At 46.4% G+C, this 12,889-nt stretch overlaps 1 protein-coding gene across 3 annotated transcripts in view; it reads right to left on the reverse strand.

Annotated features, from left to right (window-relative positions):
* Positions 1 to 326: 326 nt before the first annotated feature.
* The window catches only part of NCKIPSD (NCK interacting protein with SH3 domain), a 99,443-nt gene continuing 86,880 nt past the window's right edge, over positions 327 to 12,889 (reverse strand). For 2 of the 3 annotated variants that reach the window (XM_077821748.1, XM_077821750.1), the window contains 5 exons: positions 8,906 to 8,986; positions 7,814 to 7,942; positions 5,486 to 5,578; positions 3,001 to 3,173; positions 327 to 2,059 (listed from right to left, as the gene is read on the reverse strand). In XM_077821748.1, coding sequence (XP_077677874.1) covers positions 1,856 to 2,059; positions 3,001 to 3,173; positions 5,486 to 5,578; positions 7,814 to 7,942; positions 8,906 to 8,986 — 680 coding nt within the window. In that variant the 3' untranslated portion in view covers positions 327 to 1,855. The remainder of the gene's footprint in view (positions 2,060 to 3,000; positions 3,174 to 5,485; positions 5,579 to 7,813; positions 7,943 to 8,905; positions 8,987 to 12,889) is intronic. The other variant, XM_077821749.1, reaches the window with a different exon arrangement.

Below are 12,889 nucleotides of genomic sequence, written 5' to 3' on the forward strand. Positions count from 1 at the left end.
ACTCCCATCAGAAACTCCCAGAGGCCAGAACAGTTAGCTCTCCGCATTTCTGCCTATCGTTTCATTGAGATGGGGTAGGGGAGTTGGGTTTATGTATTTCCCTGCCTGAGACTCTGGTGTCTGAAAATCAACTCTTGAATTACAGTAACTCCCATTTAAAAAGATTAGCAACCGTATACTTTGCACTAACATTTAGTTAACACAAAACCAAGGACGGGGTTCACACCATTTTGCACTGGCCTTTCCTCAGTCCCCACAATAAGGATATAACACAGTCTCAGACAGTAACCAAATGCAGTAGGCAATAGAAGTGTTCTCAGGAGCCCAGCGTTTAAGATGTTTTTATTCCGTTGTGTGTTACATTTACGTTATTTATTACCAAAATACAGCTCCCTTTTGACATTCAGACATTTTGATAGGGAAAATAGATTTATTTCTAACAGGGCTGTTCGTTAGCCTTGAATGCTCCAACGCTGATTTCATGATCCACTCATCCTCTTTAGGCTGCAGGGCCTTCCTGGGCTTCACGCTCACATCGCACTTAGGGCCCAAGCCCTCACCACACAGACTTCAAGTTTCGCTCATTCATCTGCTAATAACCAGTTGCCAAAGTATTCCCAGTTTCATTTCTAATGGCTTCTACACAAAACACTGCAAAGCTCCAGCAAAGGAGAGCAATCACTTATGCAGTGCTTGTGCATAGCAACAGATATTACAGACCCATGTTAGCTTGTGACCACATCCGTAAGATATAAATAAGAAACAGATTAATCCATTGTTAGAGACCTAGAGAAAATATAGCGGGTTCTCCACACCTGTGAATATTCACAAGCAGAACTACTGGACATCAGGCTCAAGCAACCTTCAGGCCACTGGCACACGGAGAGGAGGTACAGCTAGGCAGAACCAATCGCTACTAAGCTCAAGGCAAGAAATCCGCAGGTTTTAAGAACAGAGCACCCCATGCTCCTAGCTACAAATACACACCTCTGTGTGGCGCACCAGAGGCTGGGAAGACACTAGGAGACAAGCTGCAGGTTTCAGTTAGCATGACACACCTTAGCACTGTGTCTAGGCCAGAGGCCTCTGAAAAGAATAACGTTGCCTGGACAACTGTTACTGTTCTGCCGGCACAGTGTGAGAGAATCTCTGATTTAATCATCACTATGTAAAGAAGACTGGAAAAAGCAGCTGCTTGACTCGGCCGTTAGGACCCCAGTTGGTGGGTTGTAACCCAGAGAGCAAGCCAGGGGTCACAAGGAAGCAAAAGGCTCACCAGACACAGTAGTGGAGATGCAGTTAGCTATCCCCTTTTGCCAGGACTGCAGCATATTTGCACTAGGAGCAGAAAACAAAACAGATGTTACGAAAGCTTCTTCCAAACACTGGCCTACTCCACTTGGTAACTGCAGGGAGAGATGTGTACAGGGACAAAGGACACTCTATGGCAAAGGCTTTTTAATTCGGGACCGCAGACCCCGGAACAGCTAAATATCCAAAGCTATCCAGCATCCAGGTTGGTAAGTCCCTCACAAGCTCTGTGTCCCCTCCCATTAACAATACCCACACAGCTGACGAATGCCTTCCTGTCCCAGTCAGAGCATGACCCTTGTGCAAATTGCCCTCTTCCATTCAAGGTAACAACTCTCATAAAGGGCCAGACCTCAGGAGTGCCCTGAAAATGCATTCTGCTGGGGTGTTCTATTGCTGACACTTCTACAGGGCCTGTCTGAACCCTAGGCCTCACCCGGAGGAATAATAAGTATAAGCAGCACTGGAAGGGGATGTGGAGAAGTGTCAACATGAGATATTTTTGTTCCAAGTGGCTCTCTCAGTCCAATCCGATGGTCTGGAATTAGCTGGTTCCTGGAGACATTTCTGGGAACTCCTTATACATTTCCCAGATGATCATTTTGTCCATCTGGCACTGCTGCCCCTCTTCTTCCTCAGCCAAAATGCGCTGCAAGGTACCTTGCAGGTCAGAAAGACGATGCTGATGCTGCAGGTAGGATGTGGAACGCATGATCGCATGCATTAGAGACAGATACTCCATCCTCAGCTGCAGTGGGGGGAGACAGAGCACAATGCAGTATTTAAATGAGAAACAAGTGTTCCAGATTCCAAAAAGCATTAACACTGGAACAGCTGCTGCTGTGTTACCATCAGGAGTGAGATTCCATCGTAAGCACCGGCTTTTGTGTGGAACTCATTAATATCTATGGAATCTTGATGCTCTTCCCAGAGCAACTTACAACAGTTACATCAACAGACCCCATTCATCTACTTTTAGTGAGGGGGATAAAGCAAGGAACTCCTTTTCCCTTGGAAGTCCCCAGAGGGAAGGGACAGCAGCCAGTAACCCAGGCTGGGGAGTGAACCCACCAACTGAAACTTCGAGAAACGTTTCTCATAGGTAAGCTCTTCCTACATCTTTCTGTGAGTGGATGGAGGATGGATGGGGCAAATTTTCATGCCTTTCCCTATTCACAGCTGATCCTGGCACCCTGATCACTGTAGTGGTCCCAAGGGCTGGAACACCTGATCTGACAGCAATGTGGGGGCTCTGTGAGGTACAGAGAATTGGCAACAACTCCCTAAAAGGAGCCTTCAGTCAAGTACCTGGACTGTGTCATTCCTCCAGCTGCTACAAGGGCAGACTGGGCTTGCCTCACTCTCTGGTCCTGTGGCTGAGGAGTGCAAGCTGGCCTATAGTTGCTGAGTTAACAATGGGCCATGGGACTCCAAGAAGTCCCTATGTGTTGCTTGGTCTAAGGCCAGCTCTGCGAAGCAGGCTGAGGACAGGAAAGAAAAGGGATCCAGAAATCACTGATTACTCTATTCCAGAGCACCCATTACTCACCTGGGCCATTTTGCTTCACTGCTAGAACCTGCCTCCTCCCCTCCCCACCATGGCTTGGGTAGCAAGAAGCCTTCTCTTCCATTGCCCTGGAAAGCTTCCTTCCTCCCCAGGTCCCAGCCCTAGTCCCTCTGGCTCAGCACCTTGTCTCCAGGGGAGAGATCTGCAATCTGCCGCACCGTTATGTCGATCATCACCATCATGTCCGTGTGGTAGAAGATGTTTGCGGTATCTTTGCTGGCAAAGACGTCCTGAAGGAACTTCAGCACCGAATGTGGAGGCTGAGGCTGGTGTTTGAAGATACAAACCGGATCATCTGGGGGCCAAGCCGGGGAAGGGATGAAGGCAGGTTGTCATAGAAAAAAGGTCTGTGTTAAAATCTACAGTCAACATTTGTTCAAGTTCTGTATCCACCTTCTTTGGGGTGAATCTCTGCACCAGGACTTGAGCTCCACGTGCCTTACTGAGGATGTTTCCCCTGACCTAAGACAGCTACTCCAAAGCACTAGTTCAGACACTACGCCATGCCTGGTAGCTGTGAATACTGGGAGAGCACTGGTGAGCACAGTGCCTAACTCAGGGCAGCATAATTGGGATGACAGCTCTGCAGGGCACTGAGCTGAGACCAAACTCATATTAGTTTAAGTATTAATCATTATTTGTGTTTCACTAACACATCACAGGGAAAGCTCATTACTTCAGCACCACCCAGTGCTCCTCAGAACTTGCTGGCCTCCCTGAGCAGCTACACTCATTTTCTTCTCCCTGGTATATTATTTTGGTGCAAAACCCCCTCAACAGCCCGCAGTCCAGCCGAGCTTGTATCTGAAATGAGCTTCACCATGGAGACCAGCCTAATAACCTACGTGGAAGCAAGAAAATAATAAACGCCTCCAGGTGTAAATAGGCCAACAGCATCTCCGCTCTCTTCAGAACGAAATATTCATACACATCCCAGAGAGGCTTCTGAAGTGCACTGGCTCCTCTCCTCTGCCTTAGGGGAAGGGGAAGGAGGAAGCTGAAGTCTCCCCCAAAAGATTATTGCTACCAAAGGGTCTCAACTCCTGCTGTTTTTCTGCAGCCACTCAGGGTGAGGTGGTAGCATTAGGTAATCAGGCAGTGAAAGAGTTAAGTAAAGGCTTTGGAAGGAAGTCAGGTGGACAGCATGGAGGCTATATGCAAGTCTGACTGATGTTGTCCGAAGACCATGATTTACAACCCTGAAAAGAACCGAAGCCAGAGAAAAGAACCAAGTATCACAGACACAGGAGAGGTTATTTAACAGCACGTCAACAAAACAAAGCGAAGGCAGCAGGGCCCCAGTGCTCCAGAAGGTATTAAAAAGTACAATGCAGTGGCAGATAAACAGGTAGAAATACTTGACATTGTGCTGACTGGGAGCTGAGCTTTATGGGATTTCAATGATCTGCTTTACAAATACAGTGGATTTAACGCTATACTGGATCTGGCAAATCAGGTGGGTGATTTGAAAAGGGAAAGTGTACCTGTAAGCAATGTCCTTTGAGAACAGTATTCCCTCTAGACCCACCATCTGGGGCACCTACTCCCCAGCATGGGCCATCAGAGAAGTGATTCAGAGCTCGACAGACGAGAAAGGCAGGCAGACCTTGGCATGTGGGGTACAGAATACCATTTCAGGAGGGCCAAGACGACAAGGGAAAAACTGGATTCCATTCTCAGGAGGAGAGAACGCTGCTGTGCCACAAGTAGGCTCAGCAGAGTTCAATTGTTAGTTTTCTCTAATCGTGAAGAATTTTTATTGATTCTTATTTAAGATTTTTTTCCTTTTTTAAACTATATTTATTTCCATGGAAGTTGGGGGTAGGGCTGGGGTTAGGGCAGTGTTGACAGCTGGGCTGCAGGGGGCTCCCTGTGTGGCTGGGAGGCTCAAGACACCGGGGTACAAGGTGCAGGGGAGGCTGTGGTCATCCTGGCTCAGCAGAGGGCTCCCTGCATGGCCACTGGGCTGGTGACACCCAATCCCCGCAGGCACAAGGTGTGGGGAAGGCTGGGGTTCTGGACCAGTGGAGCAGGGACTCCCAGCCAGGACTGCAAGGAGAAGGATGAGCCCTTGGCTCCTGGGGAGGCAATCCCACTGCTGAATGGCTCCTGCCGGCAGATGGTCCTGCAGTTCTGGCTGGTGAGTGAGTGGGGATGGGCACACCTGATCTCTGCAGCATGCCCACATGTAAGCAATTGATTCTTTTAGTCAATTTCAGCATTGGCTGAAATGGACTTTTACCTACAGTTCTCAATTAAAACCGAATCCTGCCAAGCCTAGCCTAGCCATTCCCACAAAAGGCTGCACTAATCTCAGCTCATGGGGACTGGCTTGCAAGAGAACATCAGTCTACCTGCCGTTATTAGTTACTTAGCAGATGTCATCAGCAGGGCTTTATTTCAGACAGTTTTTTCCTCAGGAATGCAGCCCTGTCCACCTCACAGTGTATGAGCGCAGCAAATCTTAGTGAAGCCATGAGCTCATCTGCCAGCCACCCCCTCTAACTCTCTGACCTCTCAATGATATCAGCCTCAGCTTTCTAGCTCTGTGCTGCCATTAACCTTTCCCACCTGCTGGGAATGTAATAAAGTTGCAGAAACACTCACCTCCCCTGTTCAGTAGCAACAGCACCTTCTCTGTGAAGGTCTTGACATTGGAGTGCTTGCTCACTGTAGTCATGATCACGTTGTGTTCTGGCACTAAGAGATGAAACAGGCTCACTTGCAATGACAGATCTCTTTGCAACACATTTCAGGTTGGATTAAGTGAGCAGCAAAAGAAGAGAAACAAAATGCTAAGCCTGTCTTCACACCACTGATGTGGGAATCTTTGGGGTGTCACAACCATTGCTGTGCTCAGAATGAGAATGTCAGAGGGTTGGACAGAAAATCGCCTCCAAATTTAATACATAAACACTGGAATTTACACTTTCTATTTCCCCCTGGTGAGCTGGCTTGCTGCTGGCTCCCATCCAGGGGATCAGAGCAGCCTTTGGAATACTCTGCAAGGCTTTACACTCAAACATTACCTCCATTCTGTTTTAGATCCAACACTTGAAGCCAGAGGCGCCACCCACCCCACTACAGGATCTCCTTCACTTTGTCAGGTCAGCAATACGTTGGTGGGCTGTCACCTTTTCAGACCTCAAAAGTAAATAAGGACTGGGCATGTACTTGTATAACACCACCCAACAGAAAACCCAGGTGCTGATGAAGTGCACTGCACTATATGACCCCAAAGCCTAAGCATGGTGCAAAAGGGGTTCTGTGAGGCAGAAAGTGTTATCTTTTGTATGACATGACAAACCGATTAGAGGAAGATCTAAATTTTTGCAAGAATAGATGGGTTAATCCTAGCATCCTAGCCAAATTCTTACTTGAGTTATATTGCCTCCCTAAGGTTTTGTTCGAATACAGATTTATTCATCTCTTCCTGCTCTGAACTGTTGGGTGGAACATTGCCAAAGCGTTTCTGTGGTGGGGATAGGAATCCCAGTCTATACTGTTTAGTTTGTAAAGTACTTCAGGATCCTTGAGGTTGAAAGGAGTTAATCTATTAAGAGATCCTAAGAAAGCTTTAACTACCTCTGCACTAGTGAAGTGCTAATATTCTGACAGACTCTGAAGGCTTGGGAATAAAAATTCAACCTACTAATAAGAAGCCTGAACATCATTTAGCAAGTTCTCAGAATACGAGAACACGTCGCTCTGCTCTCAGCTTCTCGCTGCACTCCAGGTGGGGAATAATCCCCCAGAAATGCACTGCCCATCAAGTGTTATTGCATAATTACAGAAGCCAGCAAATGCACCGGGTAACAGTAAGAAAGGATAATGAATGAAAGCAACTGAGACAGCATACTTAATCAATCTCTGTGCGATAAACTCCTATGAAATTAGAAACAAAACCACTAGTACCTGAATGTTAACGAAACGGAACACAAAACAACGGGTAAGCTATTGGACATGTCCTTGCTGCTTTAGCCTTCCCTCTCCATGAAGCCAAGGATAAAGGCATTGAACAGAACAGCAGCAAGGAAACAAGACGACAATTACAACATAGCAACAGGAGATCTTGCATATTCAAGATTAACAAGCAGAATCCAAGACTAGGCCCTAATATTACACTTCCATCTTCTAATGCTTACGGACTCCAAACTCTTGCAAACAGCAGCAGCTGGGAGAGGTTAAGCTTCTTTCCACAAGACTAGATCTTTTGCCTATTAGTAAGGAGCTCACCATGGTAGGCATGATGAGGGATCAAGAAATCCAGGAGAAAGTGATGCCTAGCAGAATATGTTTATGAGACTGACCCTAATGTATCTACGTTTAATGGGATTCAGGAGGCACAGCCAGGGATAAGTAGCAACTCTGCCAATCACCTGAAGAAGAGAGAAGATTAGTAGTTGTGCAATTATACTGATACGTGCCCATTACAGTAGTTAGATGTTCCTGTGAAGTTAACCCACACAAGTGCACAGCACCATATAAAACCCCACCAAAATAACTAACTGAAAGAGTGGAGGGAATCATGTGGGCCCAGATGGCTTGGCCTGCCCCAAGGGGTTAATTGGTTTTGACAAGCTTTCACTCACTTAAAATGGTATTTTCACTTGGAATCCCAGGTGGGGTTGTATTCGCCAACTCAGTCCTGGCCAGAGAATGGAGGATTCAGGGACTGTGTTCACTCACTCACTCTCACACACACACCTGGAGACATTTTCCTTAGTGGGCAATTAAAATCACCCCCTGCCCCCAAAGGCATTCTCTCTCTAGGTCCTTGCTCAGTGCCTACAATGGAAGGCTTGGAGAATTAGAAGAGGGAATAAATAAGAGAAGGGAGCTTGGCAAGTTAGCACAGTGCAGCCTGGAAGTCAAGAAACCCCTCCCGTAGACCACCAGAATCCTGTGAAAGTGAGGAAAAGTAGTGTCACTGACCTGGAATGTGGAGATTAAAGGCCAGAAGGACATTAACAAACAGGTCAGGCAGTTGCTCTGTGGTATCTGAGGGCAGCCCATCTTCAATCACATCCAACAGGAACTGGACAAACTGTGAATTGAGGTGCTCTGTACATGAGGAGAAAAGGGCTTTCAGTATCCGGTGCTGATCAAACACACTACCCTCCCTGATGCAAGACACTGCCTGCTTCTTTTACACTTACGAGCATAAATCAGCTGCAATTTCAGCCACCCAGGAGGTAATGCCCTGGTCACTGGATGGCCAGCTGTGGGGTCTTTGTGGTAGGAGATGTGAATGGCTCCAAAAAAGAACTCTACACATTTCACAGCAGTGCTGGGAGCAGGGCACCCGATGAGCAGTTTTGCCGAGTAAATGCATTCCCAAATTTCTACTCTAGCTACTGTCACAGCAGCAAACCAACCAAGGAACATAAGCATTATGGGCAAGAAGAGATTTATATTCTTGCCCAGTAGTTTAGTCTATTTAACATTAATGCAAATCATTAGTAGTAACTCATTTTAACCTAGCTATTAGGAAAGTGCTGCAGCCCATGCAAACAAGGCCACCTGCAGGAAATAACCACCGGGTTATACTAGGAGAGGAATACATCTTTCTGAAAGCTTGGAGAGATTCATTCTGTGCTCCCCATTTCACTGGCTTCAGAGATTGTGCATCTTTATCATGGAGTCTAGTGAACTGGCTAAGGAGACTCCTACACAAACCTCTCCAACAGCAGCTACGTCTCTCAGGGATGTGGAGAATCCCTCTCTTTACTATAGCGTATGTCCACACTGAAGCGCTGCCGCAGCTGTACCACTGTAGTGTTTCAAGGGCAGACAAGCCCTTAGGCTTCTTGGCAATGTTGGGCCAATGACTCTCCTATGTTGTGCTGGTGCAAAATTGGGAGAGGGAATAGAGGTGGCGTAGGAGGCTTCTTTCCCTCTCCTCCCATGCATGCGGCAGGGAGAATCCCCCTCTAGCACTCTGGAGCGGTCTTGGCCACCAGGAACCGCCCCCCGCAAGATGTCTAGGTAGACGCTTTCCCTCTCTGCAATGCATTCAGTTCTTACCATAGTGGTGATATGGCAGCGGCTCTCCCATAGAGAATATCATAGCCAGAACCAGTGCAGAGTAGCACATCTTTTGATGGTCTGCAAGATAAAACCATAGATCCAGCCATTAATACTCTCAAGTGTCTGCTCCCTGGTTTGAGGTGATAAGGGATTTAATACATATAGGAAGGTAGGCAACTACGCACTCCCTTTTTAAGGGGAATCTCAGCTGTGATGCCTAGAAAAGACATCCAGCCAATTAATGATGGCAAAGCAGAGGAGCATTTCAGGACAGCTGGCGTGCTGCAATACAAAAACACACGTATCTAACTTTATATGTATTTGACTGTATCCCTCTCTACACTGTTCACATCATTTGTAATATTCCAGTGTACACTCTTTGGGACCAGGACCATGTTTTCCTATGTGTTTGAGAGCACCCAGCACAACAAGCCTTGATCCTCACGGGGGCCTGTGAGCACTATAATGATAAAGACATTAACAGCACAGTGAGGTAGCACGGGATAGACTCAGGAAATCTAGATTTAGTTCCCAGTTCAGTTGCCATATTTAATTTCCCAACATGCATTTTTAAAAAAATAAATAAAATAAAAGCAAGCAGCATTTGAGAGGATTTTTGGTTCCCTGCAGCTCTGCCAATGCACCTCAAACCTGATTTACATCACCCCCTATTAGTCTAATCCTGTACTTTTACTCACAAGCACACGCCTAGCTCTGCCAAGGCACCTCTCTTCTGACATATACTGTGCCTGCTAGTCTAATCTTGGACTTCTTGTGAATGTGAGGTCCAGTACCAATCACGTGTTAACCACTAACACAGATGGCATCTCGACATCTGAACCTGCAAGAAAGAGCAGTTACAGACAAAAAGTTCATGAAAGGTGGTAAGAGTTAAAAAGAGGAAACCCATTTTCATCTATGACCCAAGGCAGGGTTTGAATTCACATCTGTAGAGAAGACAGGCCACTACCGTAACTCATGTCAGACTCTAGTCCCTCTCATGTATTTTACACAGAATTTGGAAAATACAGTGTGAGAGACATATAGGGGGGAGCGGGGGGGGGGGGAGACGCGGCAGGGGAGTCTGATGGGCTGAAGTTTCCTTTGATACATATTATTTCTATAGAAACTGCATAATTTATCCAGCTTTGGAGGCTACACTCCTGAACTACACCAACACATCAGCTAAGTGCTCCAGTGGAAAGGGAAGAGGCAAAAGAAGTACGGTGGGAATGAACATGGCAGACATGTTTTCAATCAATTTGGGGATCATAATGAATGTTCTTGGTTTTTCCGTCTTTCTTAAGAGGCTCCTAATAAACATGACAGGTGAATAATTAAAATCTCCCTGTGCCGTCCCTGGACACCTCCAACAATTTATATAATAACTGGAACCAGAAAAGCACCCATCCTTCTAGTCATCTTTAAATAGTTCAATTGTTAATATGTCATAGCTAGGTTTCTTTGCTACTGTGTCTGCATTCTTCCATTTTTAATGGATCAGCTCTGGCTAAGTTGTTTAACGTCACCTGAGACTCCGGCACACAATGCTCAAGACTCCAGGTGTGCATTCTGCTGGCTCTCCAGGATACACTTGTCTCATGCATCAATCTGTCCCACAACCTGCTAGTCTAGCACAATTTGCACTGGCAGTAGCTATACATGAATGCTCCACAGAATCACAACCACGGTCTTGCCTGAATCTTAATTAGCTGGTGTGTTTCAGTAGGGGTTTATAGTAGAACCACACAACAGTGCATATGTCACAATGCAATACAGTATATAGCCCCTCAATTCCATCTGGAAGATTTCAGGAAGTGGAGCATTAATGTTTGTGCAGTGCTTTGGAAGTGCAGAGTGCTAGATAAAGGCTAAATATTATGTTCAGTTACAGCTATCTGATAGGTTTTATTTATATCAGTTGAATAAGTGGCCCAATCCTGTCATATTTTGTTTTGTTTTTTTAAGTTGAACAGAAAGGTACTTTTTACACCTTGAAAATATAGATTTGATAAAAGTTTTTCCATCCAACATATATTTCCATAATGCCATTTACCACAAGAGGCACTCTGTCCCTAATTAATTTCCAAAGCACCTCACCTGATTCCCCCATCCTGCCAGATCTAAACATACCATCTGCGAAGGGTCTTGTGCCATACAGAGTTTGTTCTTGCATGTACAGACTATAATGCTATCACTGGGGTATCTTACTGCCACTGGAATTGACTGAAACCTGGTGATCATTATTGAGTGCAGTAGCTGTATCAGAGAAGAAGGTGCCAAAGAACCTTATACAGTCTAATGCTCCTGAAAAGCAGTCTATACTAATGGTCTTTTACACACAGACTAAGGGAATCCAGTTGAAGCGTGGGGTCAAAATAAACCAAACACCATCGCACACAAGCTGCTTGTCCAGAACTTTTCAGATTGTAAACTCCTTGGGCAGAGAGACTGTGTCTAGGTCAATGATGCTTAACCAAAAATATTACAGCATTATTAAGTTTAAGAGATTACCTGATAGAGGTCAACAGATTGAATGGCTGAGAAGGTAAACTGGGCATTCCTAGTTCGACTCATAATACAAAAATGAGGGACACTCAATGACATTTTGAAAAACACAATTCAGAATGAATCTGTGAAACTGTCTGCTACAAGGTATAACTGAGGCCACAGCTTAGTTTAATTTTAAAAAAAGGACTGGACATTTGTATGGATAATGGGAACGTGCAATTAGAGGCGATGCATAGGGAGAATATGGGGTCGTGGGGGGTCAAGTGACTCCCCAGACTGACCAGCGGGGAGTGGAGAGGGAGAAGTTCTCTGTCCTCTCCCCGTGCCTCTCCCCCTGCACGTTCGGCTGCTCTCCCTGTCCCTAGCAGCTGGGTGTGGAGTAGGACAGAGCTGCTTCTGCCTGAAAGAGCCTGGCTGGGAAGCTCGCTCGCACACCCACACACCTCCCAGCCAGGCTCTTTCAGGCAGAAGCAGCTCCATCCCACTCCCCGCCCACCTGCCAGGGACAGCAGCTGAACGTGCGGGGGGGAAGAAAAGGGAAGGGAAGGGGAGATACAGGGAGAGAAGGATAGAGATTCTCCCCCCCCCCCAGGGGAACGTAGGACAGGGAGAGCGCTGCGGCCCTGGGCTGGGCACAGGGCAGGAGGGATCACTGTGCAGGGGAGACGTGGGGTGGTCACGTGTCCTTCCCTTTAGCTGGTACCCACCCAGTATGGGAAGGCACCAGTCGCCTATCTTCACTACCTGGAGTTGGGAAGAAATTTCCTGTCATAACTGTCCAGGTGTAATGGTCTTACATCCGCCTCTGCAGTATTTGGTGGGGCCCACTGTCAGAGGCAGTATGCTGGACTCTTCCTATGTTCCTACTAAGGCTCTGGTTTGTGCTTGAGCTTTAAAGGCAATGCTAGAACATGAATAAACGCTGACTTGAGAGCAGTGTAATCACTCAATACGGATACAAGTACATGGTTTATTATCAGTATGTTGTACGACAGGCTGATGTTTTGGGGCATTCCAACCCTGCCTAGTCCCCTTCAAGATACTGGACACTCACTGTACCCTCTACAATGCCAGCCATGTGTCGAAGAACTGAGGCAATAATCAATCATGACTATTTTTTTAGGATTGTACCAATGGCCAGATGGGAAAAAAATAGCATTAATACAAATTCTTTTGAAAGAATACAAGGCTGTAATTCAGCTGAGGGGCTCTATTGACATCAGACAGCACGCACACAGCTCAAGTGGTTACAAGGGGCAGTAAGGCATGCTAGTGAATTCCTGCCACAGATTTCTCAAACTCGCTGTGGGATTTTGAAAGAGTCCTTTGCTGAAACATTTTGAAGCTTGAAGGTCTTCATAAACCCTACTCTACCCCACCTCAAAATGCAGCAATGGAAAAGTTGGGCAGGGTAGGTGAGGATCAGTGCTTACTTCATAATGAAAGAGGTGCCACGGCTCAAGCAATTTT

This window comes from Eretmochelys imbricata, chromosome 7 (genome assembly GCF_965152235.1).
Source record: "Eretmochelys imbricata isolate rEreImb1 chromosome 7, rEreImb1.hap1, whole genome shotgun sequence".
NCBI lineage: Eukaryota > Metazoa > Chordata > Testudines > Cheloniidae > Eretmochelys > Eretmochelys imbricata.